This window comes from Mesoplodon mirus, assembly GCF_964341445.2.
Source record: "Mesoplodon mirus genome assembly, chromosome: 4".
NCBI classification, from domain to species: domain Eukaryota; kingdom Metazoa; phylum Chordata; class Mammalia; order Artiodactyla; family Ziphiidae; genus Mesoplodon; species Mesoplodon mirus.
This window is the reverse complement of record NC_138979.1, coordinates 11,501,928-11,523,751: the sequence shown is the minus strand read 5'-3', so window position 1 is coordinate 11,523,751 and position 21,824 is coordinate 11,501,928. Positions and strand designations below refer to the sequence as shown.

Below are 21,824 nucleotides of genomic sequence, written 5' to 3'. Positions count from 1 at the left end.
TTAGAGGAGAACATAGGCAGAACACTCTGACACACACTGTAGCAAGATCTTTTTGGATCCACCTCCTCGAGTAATGAAAATAGAAACAAGAATAAACAAATGTTATCTAATTTAACTTAAAAGCTTTTGCACAGCAAAGGAAACCATAAACAAAATGAAAAGACAACCTACAGAATGGGAGAAAATATTTGCAAATGAAGCAACCAACAAGGGATTAATCTCCAAAATATACAAACAGCTCATGCAGCTCACTATCAAAAAAAAAAAAACAAAAACCCAGCTCAATCAAAAAATGGGCAGAAACATTAAAAAGAATGAAATCATGCCTTTTGCAGCAACATGGATGGACATAGAGATTATCATATTAAGTGAAGTGAGTCAGACAGAGAAAGACAAATATCCTGATATGACACACAGACAAAAAAATTCCAAAATCCCACCAGGGTATTTACTGTTGCTTTCATTCTCCAACAAGTAGTTATTTTCTTTAATTGATTAATTATTAGTGATGTCTTAATAAAGATTAATCAACACATGATAGTATTTATTGTAAACTCTACATTTATTTTTTTTAAATGGGCAGAAGATCTAAATAGACATATAGATGGCCAAAAGCACATGAAAAGATGCTCAACATTCCTAATTATTAGAGAAATGCAAATCAGAATTACAATAAGGTATCTATCACCTCACACCAGTCAGAATGGCCATCATCAAAAAGTCTACAAAACAATAAGTGCTGGAGATGGTGTGGAGAAAAGGGAACCCTCCTACACTGTTGGTGAGAATGTAAATTAGTACAGCCACTATGGAGAACAGTATGGAGGTCCTTAAAAAACTAAAAATAGAACTACCATACTACCCAGCAGTCCCACTACTGGGCATATATCTGGAGAAAACCATAATTCAAAAAGACACATGCATCCCAATGTTCATAGCAACACTATTTACAATAGCCAAGTCATGGAAGCAACCTAAATGTCCATGGACAGATGAATGGATAAAGAAGATGTGGTACCTATATACAATGGAATATTACTCAGCCATTAAAAAAAGAATGAAATAATGCCACTTGCAGAACATGAATGGACCTAGAGATTATCATACTAAGTGAAGTAACTCAGACGGAGAAAGACAAATACCATGTGATACCACTTATATATGGAATCAAAAAAAAAGATTCAAATGAACTTACTTACAAAACAGCAACAGACCCAGAGACTAAAAAAACAAATTTACGGCTGCCAAAGGGAAAAGGTGGCGGCAGGGGAGGGATTAATTAGGAGATTTGGATTAACATATACACACTACTATATATAAAATAATCAACAAGGACCTACTATATAGCATAGGGAACTCTACTCAATATTCTGTAATAACTTAAATGGGAAAAGAATTTGAAAAATAGGTATACGTGTAACTGAGTCACTTTGCTGTACACCTGAAACTAACACAACATTGTAAATCAATTATACTCCAATATTAAATAAAGTATAAATAAATCATGGTATAAATAAATCATGACGTGGTTTGTTTCAAATGGATGACTAAGCACTAGAAAACTTCTAATTTGTGAAAGGTGAACAACAGGCACTAATAATCAAAGAAGTGAGGCTTTTAAGCTTGTGAATAATCCTGCACTAGCCCCCGAGAGAAGTAATTTTTGTTCTAGCCACTTAGAGCCCATCACTTGAGGATATTTCCCTCCACTGAAATCTAAATATCTTTGACGCTTTCTTTGACTGAAAGCTTTACAAAGGCAGTCTCTGGCTTCTTGTTATATTATTGGTGGTCAGGTAACAGTGGTGAGTGAAGTACTCTGACCCTAAGGTAACCAAACCTCATTAGCCAGCCTGCTGCATCAAAGAGTCGGCCAGCGGCCATGCTGGAGCCTTTGCAGGCTCTCGAGCTAGGCGCCTCCCCCACCCGCCAGCCCCTCTGAGGCAGGAAGGAGCAGCTGCAGCGCCCCCCACCCCAGTGTAATCACGGAACAGCTTTCCTGCTCTGCGTCACCAGGCATCAGAAGAAACCACAGGCTCCCGAGTCCAGGGTCTACCAGCCCAACGGAAATGCCGAGTGGCCTTAGCAAGCAGAGCCCCGGGCACCTCCAGGGCCCGCGAGGACCGGGTGGGTGTCTAAGGAGGGACCTTGAGCCAGCAGAGCGATGGAAGAGCAGGCCGGGGAAGGTCCCAGGCATCCGCTCCGCTAGTATTTTAAAACCTGTGCTGGAATGTTCACCTGGGGAAGGTGTGGGGTGTTCTATGTGCCTGCAGTTATTTCCAAATGACAGTGTTTGACATTAAGGAAATACGAGGCGATCAGTTGAAATTATTCACTTCAATAACTGCTCTTTAATCCTGCCTGCACATTAGAATACTTTGAGGAGTTAAAAAAAAAAAATCCTACAGCCCAGAGAGCCTGATTTAATTATGCTCTGGGTGAGGCCTGGGTAACAGTATTTTTTTTCAACTGGAAGTCACGTAGCCTGATGGAGAACCACCGATTTCAGGACATTTCGCTGCTTGGGTTACCGTCTCTCCTGCTCTCGTGATCATATATATTGTCACTTCTTTTCTGCCCTATAGACACAGCAGATGCTTTCTCTCTGAGAACCGACCTCCCTCACTCAGTGTTCACAGGAGTGGCCCTGGGCTCCTATAACTACGATCCATCATTAGTTTGCAGAGACAAGTCTTTGGGGGTCAGGCAGCTCCCAGGCCACTCAGAATCACTTGCGTGCTAAAGAGCTTGCTTTATTCTACGTGAGTCAGAACTACCCAGGGCACAGGAGTCTGTTGCTACTGCAGACAACGAATTGTTAAGGATTACTTTCCTTTCAAGGTTTAATGGTTTGCAATATCTTGTGCCCTTTTATAATGAAGAGGAAAAAAAGATAGCTTCTTCTTAAGTCATTTACATATTCAGCATTTTTTAAAGGTCAAAGCCCTTTAAAAGAAGCCCTACTAAATGCAAATCAGGTTCACCCCGGACAGGCAGAAGGGGCCTTCTTTTCAAAGGCTCTATCCATTTAACCTTAGCCTGGACCAGAAAGTAAGGAAGCCTTTGGCCCGGGCTTTGCTGACCTGAGGTCAGACGGGGAGCCGGTTTTCAGGGCGCTGACGCCCCGGCGTGACCCGCCTGTAGGACCGGGCCGGGGTCTCGGCCGGGAGATCCGCTGGATTCCCTGCCTGTTCCCTCTGACCTCCTTGCTGCACTCGGATCCCTGTTAACTCAGTGTTTTAATTCCTTAGGCATTCCAGAAGTGTTCCTTTATGGATGTAAATTCAAACAGTCACGCTGAGCAGTCCCGGGCTGACAGTCACGTTAAAGACACTAGGCCGGGGGCCACAGCCCTGCCCAAGGAGAAGAAGGTAACGTGGCAGTTACACGTTGGCCACCCGGTGGGCCATCCTTCTTTCCTTGCTCTGACACTAATACCGCTCTGTGCTCGAGCTCCTGTACCTTCTTGTTTCCTCACCCTTCTTTTTTTTTTTTTTTAAACTAATGGAGACACAGCTTGGGGTTTCACCAGAGATCTCTGGCTCAGGTTTCCTGAGCGGACGCTGTGTTCCTGTGCACAGCACACAACAGTATATGCAGAATTCAGGCATTATCTTCCCAAACCAAAGATATACATACACCTTTCAAGATTTTCTAGAACAATGTTGGTGGGACAAATGGAAACATCAACCAAGTAGGTAGCACTTTGTCTAACTTATATCATGTCTTCTGGACCAAAGACATCTACGTTAAAAGTAGGTGAAAGCTTTAGATTCCAGGAAGAGAACGCATAGCAGAGCTGTCTACCTGCCATCCACAGGTGTATCCATGGAAACATACACACATGTATTTGCACACATGTTCGAGGACGCCAAACAGAGTTTCTGTTACTCTTAGAAATTCTCAAAGTGTACCTTCCAAGACAGTAAGTTCAGTATCGTCTTAGTGCTACTGAACTTTGTGGCATTCTCATGGCTTCCAAACAGACGTCCAGGCTCTGAAACAAAGGTCACTATTCATGACATAGAACTTTAAGGAGAGGAGATTAACCTGCATATTTGAACTTCAACTTTGTAAGTTGAATCTGGAGCTTTTGTGATTTTGGGAAATAGAGCCATCTTATTTAAATGAAGCCTCTGTCTAAATTTCAGGGTAAAAAGCTTATCATGACCAACTCAAGTCTTAACATTTTTTGCCAGGAACTTGTATCTTAGAATTCAAAGTTCTAGTGGCCTTTAAATAAAGTCAAACAAATCAGCCATAATATATAGCCCAGTAGTCACTCCGCATAGGTACCTCAGTCCAGGAATAAGTAAGCTCAGTGAAAGAGATACAGGATCACACAATCGGAGGGCTATTCCTTCAAGAGATGCAGTCCTGGGGCTTACGGCTCTAAGCCGTGACTGCTCCGCCCTGGCTCCCGGCCATCCCAGAGCCCTCGTGTAAACTCCACCTGCCACGGATCTGGCAAGTGAAGCTTTTAACCAGATGATGGGGATGGGGGCTCTCTAGGCACGGGGGCGATTAGGAGATTGTCTTCATAAATCTTTCTTGTGAGGGAAACCTCCTATTAATGGGAATTGAACCCATAATTATCACACTGGAAATACGTTGCTTCTTCAGTCTGTGGACTTTCCTTCTGTGGCCTTATTATTAAAGCCAATTCACAGAAGGTCCTGGCGGGTCCTGAGTTATGTGCTATACTTGGGCCAGTATGACCATTTCTTTTAAACACTGACCCGGAGCTTCTCGAAAGTCCCTCTGGAGACAATCATCATCTCGTTGTAGAATTCTGCTAATGTGCTAAAAATCTGCGTGGGATTTCTTGCCCTGCAGTTAGAAATCCATATTCCATCGATCACACGATCTCAGTCAAGGTCCATCACATACTAAGCAGGTCTGTACTGAATGCCCAACACCAGGGCATTAAACACTAGGTTTAATTACAGATGCTTTTTCTGGATAATTATACTCAGTAGACTGATCTACTCCATAATAACCGTGACTATCAGACCTGTCCCCAAATTACTGTCATTATTAACCTCTTCCTGGGCTGTTCATCTACCCTTCTATAACTCAAATGTTTCTTAAAGCTTTTTTCCTCTTATTATGAAGTGCTAGTCTAGTACTTTTATGCAATTTTTCTATAACTTATGTTTCTAATTTTGGTTTCTTGCCCAAATGCATATGGTCCCTGCTTCACCAGTTGTCTGAACAACCCAAATCTCGGGGCCCCAAAACAGATATTAATGAGGCTTAACTACCTTTCCTGCAGAGTCTTGACTATCTAAGACTACCTAAGATATCGTTGTGAGATTACATGACGACCGTGAACAAGTTACCCTGGACAAAGTTGATGCACTTACTTTGATCCATGCCTTCATTTTCTAGCCCAGTGCCAAAAATGCTAGGTCATGTGAAACCTACACTTGACATCTTTATCTTAGTGACTTTCCACTGGAGGATTCCTGATGCTAGATCTGTTTTAAAATACATATATTGCTGGGTGGCATTTGAAATATTTAACGATGGGTATGACATGGGCCCTGACCAATCAGAACAGATGCCAGCCCTAACCCCCCAGTAAATGAGGCCAGTAGAACAGCAGCCCTGCAGATGCCAATTCCTCCTTTGACTCAAGGGTAAAGTCGCACTCAGGTCCTAGCATGATATGCTGACTCCCTGTTTGGAGCTGAAACCTTAAGCTGAAACCTCATTTATTTTTCTTCTTGCAGCGTTACTTGATGCATTAGTTGTTGATTCTAAGTTTAAAATCTCACCAAAGAGATTATATCATTCCACTGTAGCAGCTGAATCTCGTTGCTCTTGTTTGGGGCCTGATGCGGCTGAGGGGAAGTCAAACAGGAGGTGTTTGTTGGCTAATGCACCTTGGATCCCGTGTCATATTTCCATGTGATTAATACTTTGTTGTCTCTGTGCGTTATTGCTTGAATGTGTACAGACGTTCTTTCTGGTTTTAACCAGGCAGTAGGATCGTTCTAGGTTGTCTTTGGTGGGGCCTGGGTTCTTGCACTTCGTTGTCATTGCTTTAACCCAACAGGCTTCTTGGGATCGTGTCCCATCCTGTTCTAATCACCTCTTCCTCTTGGGCTTCTACAGCCAGAAGAAAGGACAGCAGTGCCTTGGAAGTGACAAGGCATGGCTAGTGGTAGCATAGTGGCAGGGCCCGAGGCTACCGATACACCCATGCCTGGTGGAGCGTTCTCCATACCCGGTTCTCACTGCTGGGTTCTTACCTTCTGAATCTTGGTGAGAACCTCAGAAGTGCATCTTTCCTCTGCATCAGAGCATACAGAGAATCAAAGCTGAATCATGTAGTTAAAATATTGTACCTGATTACCTATTTGGTAATAAATACGCAGAAATGAGAATTGAAATTTCTAGGTCAAACAGAAACAATTTTAAAGGGTTTTGATTTGTTTGTACCACCAAAGGGCCAAGCAGAAAAATTGTAGAGTACCCAGATCTTCATGGATGAAAGCTAGAGTCTTTGTTAATGGGTATTATATTAAAAATTCTTGTCTCTTCAAGAAAAAGCTGAATCATGATGTCATGGTCACCACTTGAGCCTCAAATATCTGTTTTGTAAATGTTTAGATGACATCTTGGCAGCATTGGCAGCACTGTCACTCTGAACTAGGATTTGATCATCTTGGCTACGATTAGTTTGAAGGTTATTTTGACACTTTACTTGGCAAGTTTAAGTACAAACTGCAAGTATGTTTTCAAATCTGTGATTTGACCAGGGAAAAATGGTTTTTTTCCATCTCAAAGTACCATACCCAAGCAATGCAGAGTCGTTATAGGACAATCCCCAAACAAGAAGCAGGGATGAGACTGAAATATGAAATAACTAGTTGGCAGAGACGTGAAAACTTTCCTGGTCTAGTTCCTTGGTTTATAAGCAAGAAAACTGAGGCCCACGGAAGTGAAATGACTTGCCTAAAATAACACAGTTAAGTGGCAGATCTGGGTTAGAATCAAAATCTGCCTGCTCATGTATTGTGCTTTCTATGATGCCATGCCACTCTTCTGGTTTGAGAGTCGGCTAAGCTCAGAATCAGGTGTTGAAAAGAGGAGGTGTTGGTCCAGAACTGGTCCCTTTATTCTCTTAACTGCTCCTCCCACCAAAATTTGAACTCCTTGAAATATTTTGCTAATTGAGATTTTCATCTTGTGCAAACACAGGGCATTTTTGGAAGTTGGAGAACCAAGCCACCCAAGGTAAACAGAGCTGTAGGCTTTGGACTGGTGTGTAACGAATGTGCTTGGCCCGCATGGTTTGGAAGTGTAATTAAAGAAACGAACTAGTTGTAGTCCACTTTGGGGGGGTGTGGTTTTGTGGAGTAACATGTCCTACACTATTCTACCAGAATTTGGAATTTTTCCATGAAGACGTACGGAAATCTGATGTTGAATATGAAAATGGCCCCCAAATGGAATCCTGGAAGGTGAGTCCACCAGATCTGTGTTCCAACTGATACCATGCAGATTAATTCCCTTCCTTTGCAGATCCATTTCTGATCACTCTGTGTGGTTTCCCTCCTCCGCTCTCCCTCCCAGGTTACCGCAGGGGCTTCCATACCTAATGACCATCCTAAGTGGGAAAGAGGAATGGAGAATAGTATTTCTGATGCAGCAAGAACATCAGAATACAAAACTGACATCTTCATGAAGGAAAGTTCCATATCCACTAAGAGTTTACTTAGAGACGGTAGAAATTATTCCCAGAAAAATGTGTCTAGGGTCAATTCTAGTTTCTCTGGCGTTAGTTCATTAGAAGATGAAATCAACAAAGGACCTAAAATCTCAGGGCTGCCGTACACTGTATCTGACACTGAGAATCAGAAGATGAATTATGGGAAGACAAAGGGGGTGAGTCAGCAAGGACAAGAAAATACAGATAAGTGTCACCTTCCCTCTCCCACTAGATCAACCGAATCGACTGTTCGTGATGTCAAAACTCAAGACCAAGAGGTTCCCGTGACAGAGTTTGACCAAGTTGTCCTAAGACCGAAGGGAGCTAGGCACACTAACGTGACGCCTGATGAGGACGGGGAGTCAACACCAGGTTCTCCCACTGAGGACAATGCAACCACCGACAACATTGCCTTCATGATCACCAGAACCGCGGTCCAAGTTCTCTCCAGCGGGGAGGTCCGCGATATAGTGAGCAAACAGGGGGAAGATGTACAGACGGTCAACATTGACGCCAAAAAAGAAACAACTTCCCAGCAAGAAGGCACTGACAGTGAAGAGCCGGTCGTGTGCCTGGACAAGAAACCCGTGATCATCATTTTTGATGAACCCATGGACATCCGGTCCGCATACAAGAGACTTTCAACCATATTTGAGGAGTGCGATGAGGAACTGGAGAGAATGATGACAGAGGAAAAGATAGAGGAAGAGGAGGAGAACGGAGACACTGTGGTCCAGAATCACACTTCCCAGAAGTTTCCCAAGGAGGGGGCCTCGGGCAACCTCGGAGCAGGGCGGGAGGCTGAGAGTAAACTCCAGCCACACTTCCTTTCAGCGGAGACCAGAATGTCAGGAGGACAGAAAGTGAATAAAACCGAGCAGAGCAAGTTCAACCGAGCCGATTCTCCAAGTTCAGAAAGCCAGGGTGACACAACCGATGACCAGTTTGAAAGCCCCAAGAAAAAGTTCAAATTCAAATTCCCGAAAAAGCAGCTCGCCGCTCTCACACAGGCCATTCGCACGGGAACCAAGACGGGGAAGAAGACGTTGCAGGTGGTGGTCTATGAAGAGGAGGAAGAGGATGGCACTTTGAAGCAGCACAGAGAAGCCAAGCGATTCGAGATCAGTGGGTCTCAATCCGAAGACACCCCTAAAAGTATGCTCAGGAGACTAGAGCAGCCCAGTCTGGAGAGCACAGCTCCGATTTCGAGAACTGATGAAATCAGAAAAAATACCTACAGAACGTTGGACAGCCTGGAGCAGACCATCAAACAGCTGGAAAATACCATCAGTGAGATGAGTCCCAAAGCCCTAGTTGATACCTCCTGTTCCTCCAACAGAGAGTCTGTTGCAAGCTCATCCCACATGGCCCAGGAGGTCTGTCCCCAGTCCTTCCTAGTCCTGGATGAAGCTCCCACTGCCCTAGAGCCCCCCTCGTCTGTACCTTCAGCTTCACGTAAGGTATCTTGGTCTGACGGAAAACGAAAAGAGCCAGCTGCTTTCTTAAATCTGCCATAATCACCATTAGCGAAAGGTGTCTTGTGATTTACTTGCTTCCTTTCAGGTGGCTCGTTTCGTTTTGTTTCGTTTCGTTGTCTGTTCGCAATGATCCTCTCTCTCACACTTTCTCCCTCGCCTTCAGAACAACAACAACTAGGTGTCTAACAGCTAATTGATTCTGTTTTTACCTCTGTTGCTGACTGGTGTTGGGAAAACCGCAAGGACGCTGGGTCGGCCATTTGCCGTTGGAGTGATTGCTCTGATACTCACATTAAAGTCCGTTTGATCAGTAGTGGAGCAGTGTTATTCTGTTTGATTCTTCGAATTAACCCCAGTGGTGTCTCCTGATGTCCGTCTCCTAGATCTGTCCTGCATGTAGGGCTGTGGCTTCTCACGTTGAGCTTCTCTGCGCACAGTGGGGCGGCCTCGGGGGTGAGCCGCTCACACGCGTCCCTTCTCTGCCCCCCCTTGCTGTTCCTCCCCTCAGGGCTCCACGGGAACCCCTCAGACGAGCAGGATGCCGATTCCCATGAGTTCCAAGAACAGACCCGGAAGCCTGGACAAACCTGGCAAGCAGTCCAAACTGCAGGATCCACGCCAATATCGTCAGGTAGTTTTACCTTAAACCCAATATTGGATGGACACTCTTGCACTTAAGAAGCAAGTCACTGACTTAGTTTATACCAAATATTGCATTTTTCTTTGTAAGATACGGTTTACGTAGACATCCTGGATCTGGGGGCATGAAGAGAGTCTAAAAGCCTCTGTTGAATTTCTCACCACTCTTTTGCATGCTTGCAATAAAACATCTTTTACTTTGTGACTCCAAAGTTGACCTGTTAACACAAGGTGGCGGGCCAGGTGGCTTTCCTTGGGGGAGCGTAGTGGTTCATCAGAACACCTTGGGAAACCGAGACAGACAAAGCTGCCCCGAAAGTCACCAGCACTAACGTGTACGTGGACGGCATTGCACTAGAGGCCCATTAACACTCCATCACGATGCCTCAGCCCCGCCCCAATAACAGCCCTCACGCCACCCTCACGTCTCCACCCAGCACCCGGAGACGGTAGGAGAATGATGTGCCTGTTCTCACAAACACTCTTCTTCCTTCTTCCCTGTTTTGTACATCCTCTGCTCTGCACTTTGGGGGTTTCTCCCAGGTCCAGTACAGCACAACAAGACTTAGCTCAGGCCTTGAACTGGTTTGGTTTGGTGTCTTTGATTTAATGATTCTCAGAAGGGCTGTGTTGCCAGACCCTGTGGATTGATGGTGTTACCAGCTTTCTGACAAACTGTCTCCCGCCATCTTTATTTGCAGGCTAATGGAAGTGCTAAGAAAGCTGGTGGGGACTGTAAGCCTACTTTCCCCTCCTTACCTGCTTCTAAGATTCCAGCCCTTTCTCCCAGCTCTGGGAAAAGCAGTTCCCTGCCTTCTTCTAGTGGTGACAGCTCTAACTTCCCTAATGCACCTGCTACTAAACCATCGGTTCCTTCTAACCCTCTCAGCCCCCAAACAGGACGATCTGCTCCCTCTGCCTCCCTCATCCCCTCTGTCTCTAATGGCTCCTTGAAGTTTCAGAGCCCCGCTCACACAGGTAAAGGTCACCATCTCTCATTCTCACTGCAGACTCAGAATGGCCGAGCAGCCCCTCCTTCCTTCTCCTCCTCCCCGCCCCCCCCTGCCTCCCCAGCTTCACTGAATCAAGGTACCAAGAGCATCAGGACCATCCATACTCCTAGCCTCACCAGCTACAAGGCACAGAGCGGAAGTTCAAGCAAAGCCACCCAGTCCACAGCAAAGGAAACCTCTTAAAGGCCAAATACTATTAGGCACGAGTCGGAGTTGCATTTAAGAAAAAAAAATTTTTTTAACAGTCTTCGACAAGTGTTTTCACAAGAGAATGTAACATATTGCTGTACTGTTTGAGGTTTAATGCTAAGTATGTGCTAAATACTGGATTAACAGATTTCAGTAAAACTTGTTTGTTTTTTTACTTTGTTGCTGTTATAATTACATAGTGTTTACTGTCTCTATTCAATACCTGTTAAATGAAGTAAGCATGTGTTACCAAAAGAGAGTATGGCAGGAGAGAAGGGTGTGGTGAGAGAAGAAAAAAATGTATTAAGCATGTAAAACATGTATGATTGCAGAATTTTAGTATGTTTTGTATAAAAATATTTTTCATTACGGAGACTAGATGTGAACAGAGAAATACACAAGTGTGACTATACAAATTGTAAAACAGATACTATAATATTTCCTTTTATTTTAGTGTTATTTAGCTTTATTACAGATTTCTATTTTTGTCAAAACTTCATGGTTCCTTTCGAGATCTTTTTTGCCAAAACATTTTGATACTGTAGCATTGTACATTTGAAAGTAGTGTGCTAGACAAATAAGCCAATGAACTTCTACACAAGCCAACACAGAGGCACATGTAGAAGGCAGCTATCAACCCTACTGCACTGCCATGAAAATTATGTATAATAATTTGCCGGCCCAAGCAAGCTAGTTTTGTTCCGTTTCTTTCTTTTTTCTCTTTTCTAACATATTGGGATTCTCTAGTTGTTTTCTTTGCAGTATCTAAATCCTTCCTTCGTTTTCTGAGACCTGGTAACCCACACTATTGCATTGTGGATTTTAGAGTGTACACTTCTGTACGGTTGTGTAAACTGATCAATTTTTGTAAATATATAAATAGACACCAAAAATACTGTATGTGACAGCACATAGAGTAGTTTTCCCACACCAAAGTTAATTTTTATGCATGCTTTAAAAATACATCTTGGGATGGGCAGAAATGGAACTTCCTGGACATTTTTAAAAAGCAACAAGTTTGCACAGCTAGAGTGTTTTTGTAAATAAATGTATTTGTACAACACAGTTATGTAATATACAGAACTATAAGCAGAGACTTTGCAAAACTAAATAAAGGGCTGCATGCTTATTATTTTTTGTACCTTGTCCCTGTAACTACTTCCTAGTCAAAGAACAACCGTAACCGTTACCAAGTTGAAAGCTTTTGGCTTTGAGGGCATGGTAAGTGAACATGTAACCAGATGCAAACTGCTTTTCTAAAAGTTGTGCTTTTCTTTTCTTTTTTTTTTTTTTAACATCTTTATTGGAGTATAATTGCTTTATAATGGTGTGTTAGTTTCTGCTTTATAACAAAGTGAATCAGTTATACATATACATACGCCCCCATATCTCTTCCCTCTTGCGTCTCCCTCCCTCCAACCCTCCCTATCCCACCCCTCTAGGTGGTCACAAAGCACTGAGCTGATCTCCCTGTGCTATGCGGCTGCTTCCCACTAGCTATCTGTTTTACGTTTGGTAGTGTATATATGTCCATGCCACTCTCTCACTTCGTTCCAGCTTACCCTTCCCCCTCCCCGTATCCTCAAGTCCATTCTCTAGTAGGTCTGCATCTTTATTCCTGTCTTGCCCCTAGGTTCTTCATGACCATTTTTTTCTTTTAGATTCCATATATATGTTAGCATATGGTATTTGTTTTTCTCTTTCTGACTTACTTCACTCTGTATGACAGACTCTAGGTCCATCCACCTCACTACCAATAACTCAGTTTCATTCCTTTTTATGGCTGAGTAATATTCCATTGTATATATGTGCCACATCTTCTTTATCCATTCATCTGTTGATGGAAACCCATGCACATATGGTCACCTTATCTTTGATAAAGGAGGCAAGAATATACAGTGGAGAAAAGACAGCCTCTTCAATAAGTGGTGCTGGGAAAACTGGACAGCTACATGTAAAAGGATGAAATTAGAACACTCCCTAACACCATACACAAAAATAAACTCAAAATGGATTAAAGACCTAAATGTAAGGCCAGATACCATCAAACTCTTAAAGGAAAACATAGGCAGAACACTGTATGACATAAATCACAGCAAGATCCTTTTTGACCCAACTCCTAGAGAAATGGAAATAAAAACAAAAATAAACAAATGGGACCTAATGAAACTTAAAAGCTTTTGCACAGCAAAGGAAACCATAAACAAGACAAAAAGACAACCCTCAGAATGGGAGAAAATATTTGCAAATGAAGCAACTGACAAAGGATTAACCTCCAAAATTTACAAGCAACCCATGCAGCTCAATATCAAAAACCAAACAACCCAATCTAAAAATGGGCAGAAGACCTAAGTAGACATTTCTCCAAAGAAGATATACAGATTGCCAACAGACACATGAAAGAATGCTCACATCATTAATCATTAGAGAAATGTAGATCAAAACTACAATGAGGTATCATCTCACACCAGTCAGAATGGCCATCATCAAAAAATCTACAAACAGTAAATGCTGGAGAGGGTGTGGAGAAGAGGGAACCCTCTTGCACTGTTGGTGGGAATGTAAATTGATACAGCCACTATGGAGAACAGTATGGAGGTTCCTTAAAAAACTAACTATAGGGGCTTCCCTGGTGGCACAGTGGTTGAGAATCTGCCTGCCAATGCAGGGGACACAGGTTCGAGCCCTGATCTGGGAAGACCCCACATGCCTCAGAGCAACTAGGCCCGTGAGCCATAACTACTGAGCCTGCGCGTCTGGAGCCTGTGCTCCCAACAAGAGAGGCCGCGATAGTGAGAGGCCTATGCACCGTGATGAAGAGTGGCCCCAGCTTGCCACAACTAGAGAAAGCCCTCGCACAGAAACGAAGACCCAACACAGCCAAAAATAAATTAATTAATTAAAAAAAAAAACTAAATATAGAACTACCATACGACCCAGCAATCCCACTACTGGGCATATACCCTGAGAAAACCATAATTCAAAAAGAGTCATGTACCAAAATGTTCATTGCAGCTCTATTTATAATTGCCAGGACATGGAAACAACCTAAGCTCTGCTTTTCTGAAAGCTCTGGGATGATGCATGGTGAGTTCCTGATAAATTCATCACAAGTATGGTGCCTTCCCATGTAACCTGCTGACCCTCTTCTCCATGGCTGACAGCAAGCAAACCAGATACAGTTTCCACCACCCTCATTTACCAGACAGGCTCTTATTACTTTCTTTCTTAAATTTCCAGTATTAGTAAAATAGAAATAAAATGCCTTTATCACTAGGTTTTTTTGTTTTTGTTTTTTTGAGTTCTCAATTTAAAAAAAATATTGTTGGTCTAGAGGGAAATATGCTAGCTAACATTATACCATATGTATTCATTTTAAAAATCAGGAGAAAAGCTAGTGAAAATAATACCAAGATTATGAATTGACTGTAAGAAATCTCAGGAACCTGCTTATCATTATTTTTTGCCCCCTCCCAATATTTAACTTGACTTCATGAAAAGTACAAATATTACTATTACCTTAGCACCTGATTTTTTTAAAATTTATTTAGTTAGTTAATTTATTTTTTGGCTGCACTGGGTCTTTGTTGCTGCATGTGGGCTTTCTCTAGTTATGGCGAGCAGGGGCTACTCTTCGTTGTGGTGCGCAGGCTTCTCATTGCGGTGGCTTTTCTTTGTTTCAGAGCATAGGCTCTAGGCACTCAGGCTCAGTAGTTGTGGCACGCGGGCTTTAGAGCACAGGCTCAGTAGTTGAGGCGCATGGGCTTAGTTACTCCGCAGCATGTGGGATCTTCCCAGACCAGGGCTTGAACCCGTGTCCCCTGCACTGGCAGGTGGATTCTTAACCACTGCACCACCAGGGAAGCCCAGCACCTGATTGTTAATGTTCTCAAACTTCAGGTTTACTGAGCTGGGATGCCTTCACTAGTAATATGTTAGTATGTCTCTACTCATTATATTAATTGTAATCACATATTTCAGGGCACACTCAGGAAAGTCATTATCTTTTTTGCCCCCCTTTTTGTCCAGTTTTATTGTGGTATAATTGACATATAGTGCTGTATAAGTTTAAGGTGTACAGCATAATGATCTGACTTACATACGTCATGAAATGATGAGCACAATAAGTTTAGTGTCCAAAGAAGACATACAGATGGCCAACAGGCACATGGAAAGATGCTCAACATCACTAAAAGAGAAATGCAAATCAAAACTACAATGATGTACCACCTCACACCAGTCAGAATGGCCATGATGAAAAAGTCTACAAGTAACAAATGCTGGAGGGGGTGTGGAAAAAAGGGAACTCTCTTACACTGTTGGTGGGAATGAAAATTGGTGTAGCCACTATGGAAAACAGTATGGAGGTTCCTCAAAAAAACTAAAAATAGAGTTGCCATATGATCCAGCAGTCCCACTCCTGGGCATATACCCAGACAAAACTATAATCTGAAAAGATACGTGCACCCCACATTCATAGCAACACTATTTACAATAGGCAAGACATCGAAACAACCTAAATGTCCATTGACAGATGTTTGATAAAGAAAATGTGGTACATACATATCATGGAGTATTACTCAGCCATCAAAAAAGGATGAAATGATGCCATTTGCAGCAACATGGATAGGCCTAGAGATTATCATACTAAGTGAAGTAAGCCAGAAAGAGAAAAACAAATACCTTATGATATCACTTATATGTGGAATCTAAAATATGACACAAACCAACATATCTATGAAACAAAAACAGACTCACATACATAGAGAACAGATTTGTGGTTGCCAAGGGGGTGGGCAGGATTGGGAGTTTGGGATTATTAGAGGCAAACTATTATACAGACGATGGATAAACAACAAGGCCCTAATGTATAGCACAGGGAACTATATTCAATATCCTATGACAAACCATAATGGAAAAGAATACATATATATGTATGTATAACTGAGTCACTTTGCTGTACAGAAGAAATTAACACAACACTGTAAATCAGCTATACTTCAATAAAATTTTTTAAAACTTAAAAAATAAGTTTAGTGAAAATCCATCATCCTATATAGATACAAAATTAAAGCAATAGGAAGCCATTATCTTATACTTTTTAGTTATAAAAGGTTCCAACATTTCAATCATGTCCCATAATCTCAACTATATTATATAAATTATAATGTATATATTACAATGTATACATAAAATATAATATAGCTAAAATATATACACAAGCTAGCTGTTCATGTCAGTTTATTTGCTCCTGTGTGTGGACAAACTGAGAATTCTTTGTGAGCAGCTATACAAAGTTTTCACTTGACCTGCAGACTTACCAGAGCTCTGGCCAGGATGATGGTCAGTTTCAGCCAGTGGAATAAAGACTGGAGCATGTTCGCCAGGTAAGGAAAAGCTCAGCATGGCTCCAGCATTACCTTGCCCAAGACCCAGCCAAGCGCTGCCTGCCTCCAGCACCATACACAAAAGTAAACTCCAAATGGATTAGAGACCTAAATGTAAGACCAGACACTATAAAACCCTTAGAGGAAAACATAGGCAGAACATTCTTTGACGTGAATCGCAGCACGAACTTTGTTGACCCACCTTCTAGAGAAATGGAAATAAAAACAAAAATAAACAAGTGGGACCTAATGAAACTTAAAAGCTTTTGCACAGCAAAGGAAACCTAAACAAGACAAAAAGACAACCCTCAGAATGGGAGAAAATATTTGCAAATGAAGCAATGGACAAAGGATTCATCTCCAAAATATACAAACAGCTCATGCAGCTCAATATCAAACAACCCAATCAAAAAATGGGGGGAAGACCTACACAGACATTTCTCCAAAGAAGACATACAGATGACCAACAAACACATGAAAAGATGCTCAACATCACTAATTATTAGAGAAATGCAAATCAAAACTACAATGAGGTATCACCTCACACCAGTCAGAATGGCCAGAATCAAAAAATCTACAAACAATAAATGCTGGAGAGGGTGTGGAGGAAAGGGAACCCTCCTACACTGTTGGTGGGAATGTAAAGTGATACAGCCACTATGGAGAACAGTAGGGAGGTTCCTTAAAAAACGAAAAATAGAATTACCATATGACCCAGCAATCCCACTACTGGGCATATACCCTGAGAAAACCAGAAGACACATGCACCCCAATATTCATTGCAGCACTATTTACAATAGCCAGGTCATGGAAGCAACCTAAATGCCCATCAACAGACGAATGGATAAAGAAGACGTGGTACATGTATACAATGGAATATTACTCACCCATAAAAAGCAATGAAATTGGGTCATTTGTAGAGACATGGATGGACCTAGAGACTGTCATACAGAGTTAGGTAAGTCAGAAAGAGAAAAATATATATTAACGCATATATGTGGAATCTAAGAAAAATGGTACAGATGATCTTATTTGCAAAGCAGAAATAGAGACAGACGTAGAGAACAAACATATGGCTACCAAAGGGGAAGGGTGGGGTGGATGAATTGGGAGATGGGGACTGAAATATATCCACTACTGATCCTATGTATAAAATAGATAACTAATGAGAACCTACTGTATAGCACAGGGAACTCTACTCAATGCTCTGTGGTGACCTAAATGGGAAGGAAATCCAAAAACAAGGGGATATATGTATATGTATAGCTGGTTCACTTTGCTGTACAGTAGAAACTAATACAACATTATAAAGCAGCTATACTGCAATAAAAATTTAAAAAGTAAAGTGGGTGATGTTAGGTTGGGTGAGCTCCTGGATTCTCAGATTTTATTAAACCACTATTAATGGACTCTCGCTACATATTATTTGAAGCTCGTCATTCAACCAACAGATGGTTGCACCTGAAAAAAGATTCTTAGAAATAAACCATGGGGGCTTCTCAGATTCATTCACCAATCAATCCATCAACCAGCGCCACTTACTGGCTGTTCAACCTTGGAGTTGTCTTGGTTTCCTCATCTATTACTAGAAAATAGTATTGGAACCTCCCTCACAGGATTGTTGAGAAGATTAAATGTGACATAGTACAGAAAACTCTTAAGACAGAACCTGACATGTAGCATACTCAATAAAGGTTAGTTAGGGTGGTGGTTGTCACTGCTGCAATTAGGACTGGACACTGTCCCTGCCCTTAAAAGGCTTCTGGTCTGGCAGAGGAGGGGGTGGCACAAACACGGACACCCAGGGAGTAAGACAAGTCGAACTGTGGCCGGAGGAGTCCAGAAGAGCGATGTCATTGGCAGTGAGGGCATTTGGCCCTCGCAGGTACAATACAGAACTTTTAATAGTGTCACAGCACTAAAGAGGCTGCTTTTATTTTAATGCTGCTTGAGACTGAATTCTTTCCAATGTAAACAAATATGTACACAGACTAGAAGCCAAGCCAAGACCCTGGAATTGTGGTTACAGAAAAGGGGTCCTTTGGTGAGATCTATTTTCCATTTTCAGGCATGGGAGAAGGTGCCCTCAAATCATCCCACCCAGATGCCTTGGTTGGTGACAGGTGCTGGTGGCCATCCCTGAGCTAAGTCCCATGAGAAAAAGTGGACACATCCACTGGGGACCGAGAGCAGGTTTGGCCATGCCCCTCCTCCAGCCAGATTCACGGCAAACCCAGACCGCCTCCACCAACCGCCTTGTAATTAGAACTAACTTCCCTCTCCGTGGTTCTGTAAATGCAAACGCATTTGAGAGCAACCAGGAAGCTTTTGTGGAGGGAGTCAAGGAATCAAAACAGCTTCAACTCCAAATTCAAAAGTTAATTTTGCAGAAGTAACCAGGTGACATCATCCAGGAAAACACACCACTGACCACAGGCAGCCACGCACTCTCTGATCTCTGCTCCTGACGGGAGGCTGTCCAAAAGCAAGAAAGTGATCGCAAGAGTGCTTCTGAGGAGAGAACCCCAGACTCTTCCCGGGCTCCTGGCCCTCCAGCTCCAGAGCCAAGCTCACCCAGGAGGCAGGAAGATCAAGTTATACTCCACACACCCCACCAAGAAGGCGGGGGAGCTTACAGTGCAGACAAAATGCTTTACTCGTTTAATGGCCTTGAATACATGGGGGAGTCTTTAATCCTCATGTCTGTGGACACATCAACAATAACTGCCATCTGTCGCCTATCATCATGGGCTGCGTTGTGGGCTAAAGTGTTCTGCATATATTGCCTTTTTTTTTTTTTTTTTTCGGTACGCAGACCTCTCACTGTTGTGGCCTCTCCCGTTGCGGAGCACAGGCTCCGGACGCGCAGGCTCAGCGGCCATGGCTCACGGGCCCAGACGCTCCGCGGCATGTGGGATCTTCCCGGACCGGGGCATGAACCCGCGTCCCCTGCATCGGCAGGCGGACTCTCAACCACTGCGCCACCAGGGAAGCCTTATATTGCCTTTTAATCCTCACAAAAGCCCTGTGAGAAAGTTCCTGCCGTTATCCTCCCCATCCCGCTGCGGAACACACAGGCTGGAGTAAAAGACGTAAAGTGCAGGACGGCCATCGGGGATGAGGCTTGACCATTTTGCTCAGAGTGGACGGTTTTTCATTCCTGAACCAAACGAATGAGCTTCATTCAGAAAGTCGTCCATTTAGGGACTGTTGGACGGCAAATTTCGGCTGCCTCACCTTCAAAAGAAGGGGTAGGCAGGAAGGCGCTCAGCTCAGGGGACTAATAGTCCCATCCTGCATCCTTGGAAGGCAAGTGAAGCTGGGTCGGTAACTCAGATCGTGACTCCTTTCTCCCTGAGCCCAAGGAGGGCTGAAACCCGAAGGGCAAGGGGCAAAGCGCAGAAATCCAGCCCCCTGACACCAAAGGCCCCGCCCTTCCCGACCAGGCCACGCCCCCTGTTCCCACACTCTGCCCAACCCCTGCGGCCGTGCCCTCTAGGCCACGCCTCTCCCGCGGCCCTCGATCCTCCTGGTACCTGGTTGAACTGCCCCTTCTCCAGCCCTGAGGGTAAGAGGCTCCCAAGTGGCCCCTAAAAGACGTTTCTCAGGCATTTGTTTCCTGAGGCTTCCCAGGCACAGACGTGAGTGGGCAGTTCAGCCCCGGTGAGAGCCTTTGAAATGCGAGGACGAGGGTCTCAATCCTATCAGATCCTGAGCTTGCTTTTAAATTACAGATGTTTTGCGAGAGATAAAATGCTGATGGCATATCCTACCTACTCTCCTAGTTTCCAAAGCAAAACGTAATATAATGCCCTAACTAAGGGTTATGTAGGAAGCCGTCACACGCCCGCACAGATAAGCAGAATTCAGCAACAAATGCTTTTGCTGCATTTGGAGACAAACCCCATGTTTGCTGATATGACTTTTCCAAAATAGTGAACGACACTGTTTAAAGCTTCAAACAAAGCAAAGTATGATTCTTCCTCGTATTACACATTCCTGGAAATTTTACTGCCTATTTTAAGAATGCAAAGAAAAAAAAAGCTTTTTATTTGTAAAACAGAACTGACCTCTAGACTCAGATCATTATAAACAGGTTTTTCGCTATGTAAATGTCCAGTGGGACATCACACGGTCCTGCTGGAGGGGACAGTTCTTCCTCAGCAGCTCACTGTAGGACATCGAGCATCCCTGGCCTGCCTCCATGAAATGCCAGTTTTGCCTCCATCACTGTGACAAGTGAAAAAAAAAAAAAAACAAACCTCTCACAAATACCCCAAATTTCCTCTAAAGGGCGCTGCTGCTTTGGCTGAGAACCACTGGCATAGAATAAGGAACAGACTCCACTACTGAAAAAGGCAGGGCCAACCCCAAAGGCACAAGCATCCAGCAGTGAGGATCCAGCCCGAGACACCTCCCCCACAAAATAACAGCACTTAGGGACCACGCGCAGAGCTCGGGCCCACTTGAATGTCCTTCCGCCTTTTCTGGACCTTTCCCATGATGCTTCCACCCATATTAGCATTTATGCTCTTTCATTCATGCCTGGAAGAGCAAGTGATTAACAACAAAAGAAACCCAACCTGAAAGCAACCATAAGGAGGAGAGGGATAGGAAATCTCGGGAAGGTGGGTGGGAACAGATTTTTCTTTTCTAAGTGCTGAGCCTCTGGGTTTAGAAATGGGCTCTGTCATTTAGAATGAGGGCCCTACCCTGCTACAGATACTATCTCCTCTCTGACTTAATGTGAGAAGATAGGGAACCAGGTGGTGGCCCGTGGACTACACCCCAGCAGCCTAGTCTTGCATTTGGGATAACTCTGACTCAGGTTCTCAAACATGGCTGCAACCTGGGATCACATGGGAGACTTTAAAAATGCTGAGGCCGGGATTCCCCTGGTGGTGCACTGGTTAGGACTCCGCCTGCCAATGCGGGGGGCACGGGTTCGAGCCCTGGTCCGGGAAGATCCCACATGCCGCGGAGCAACTAAGCCCGTGAGCCACAACTACTGAGCCCACGTGCCTAGAGCCCGTGCTCCGCAACAAAGAGAAGCCACCGCAATCAGAAGCCCACACACCGCAGCAAAGAGTAGCCCCCGCTCGCCTCAACTAGAGAAAGCCCGTGCGCAGCAACAAAGACCCAATGCAGCCAAAAAAGTAATTCATTAATTATTTTAAAAAATGCTGAGGGGGGCTTCCCTGGTGGCGCAGTGGCTGAGAATCTGCCTGCCAATGCAGGGGACACGGGTTCGAGCCCAGGTCTGGGAGGATCCCACATGCCGCGGAGCAGCTAGCCCCGTGAGCCACAACTACTGAGCCTGTGTGTCTGGAGCCTGTGCCCCGCAGCAAGAGAGGCCGCGACAGTGAAAGGCCCGTGCACCGCGATGAAGAGTGGCCCC

At 43.8% G+C, this 21,824-nt stretch overlaps 1 protein-coding gene across 17 annotated transcripts in view; it reads left to right on the top strand.

The window, feature by feature from the left end:
• The window catches only part of KIAA1217, a gene marked incomplete at its 3' end in the record, with an annotated part of 500,156 nt that extends 487,977 nt beyond the window's left edge, over positions 1-12,179 (top strand). For 9 of the 17 annotated variants that reach the window (XM_082618040.1, XM_082618037.1, XM_082618035.1 and 6 more), the window contains 5 exons: positions 3,252-3,371; positions 7,395-7,472; positions 7,585-9,180; positions 9,707-9,829; positions 10,539-12,179. In XM_082618040.1, the coding sequence (XP_082474166.1) occupies positions 3,252-3,371; positions 7,395-7,472; positions 7,585-9,180; positions 9,707-9,829; positions 10,539-11,033 (2,412 nt within the window). Of the gene's footprint in view, positions 1-3,251; positions 3,372-7,209; positions 7,246-7,394; positions 7,473-7,584; positions 9,181-9,706; positions 9,845-10,538 lie in introns of those variants that run through there. The other 8 variants (XM_082618031.1, XM_082618028.1, XM_082618030.1 and 5 more) reach the window with 5 other exon arrangements.
• Between the last annotated feature and the right edge of the window lie 9,645 nt (positions 12,180-21,824).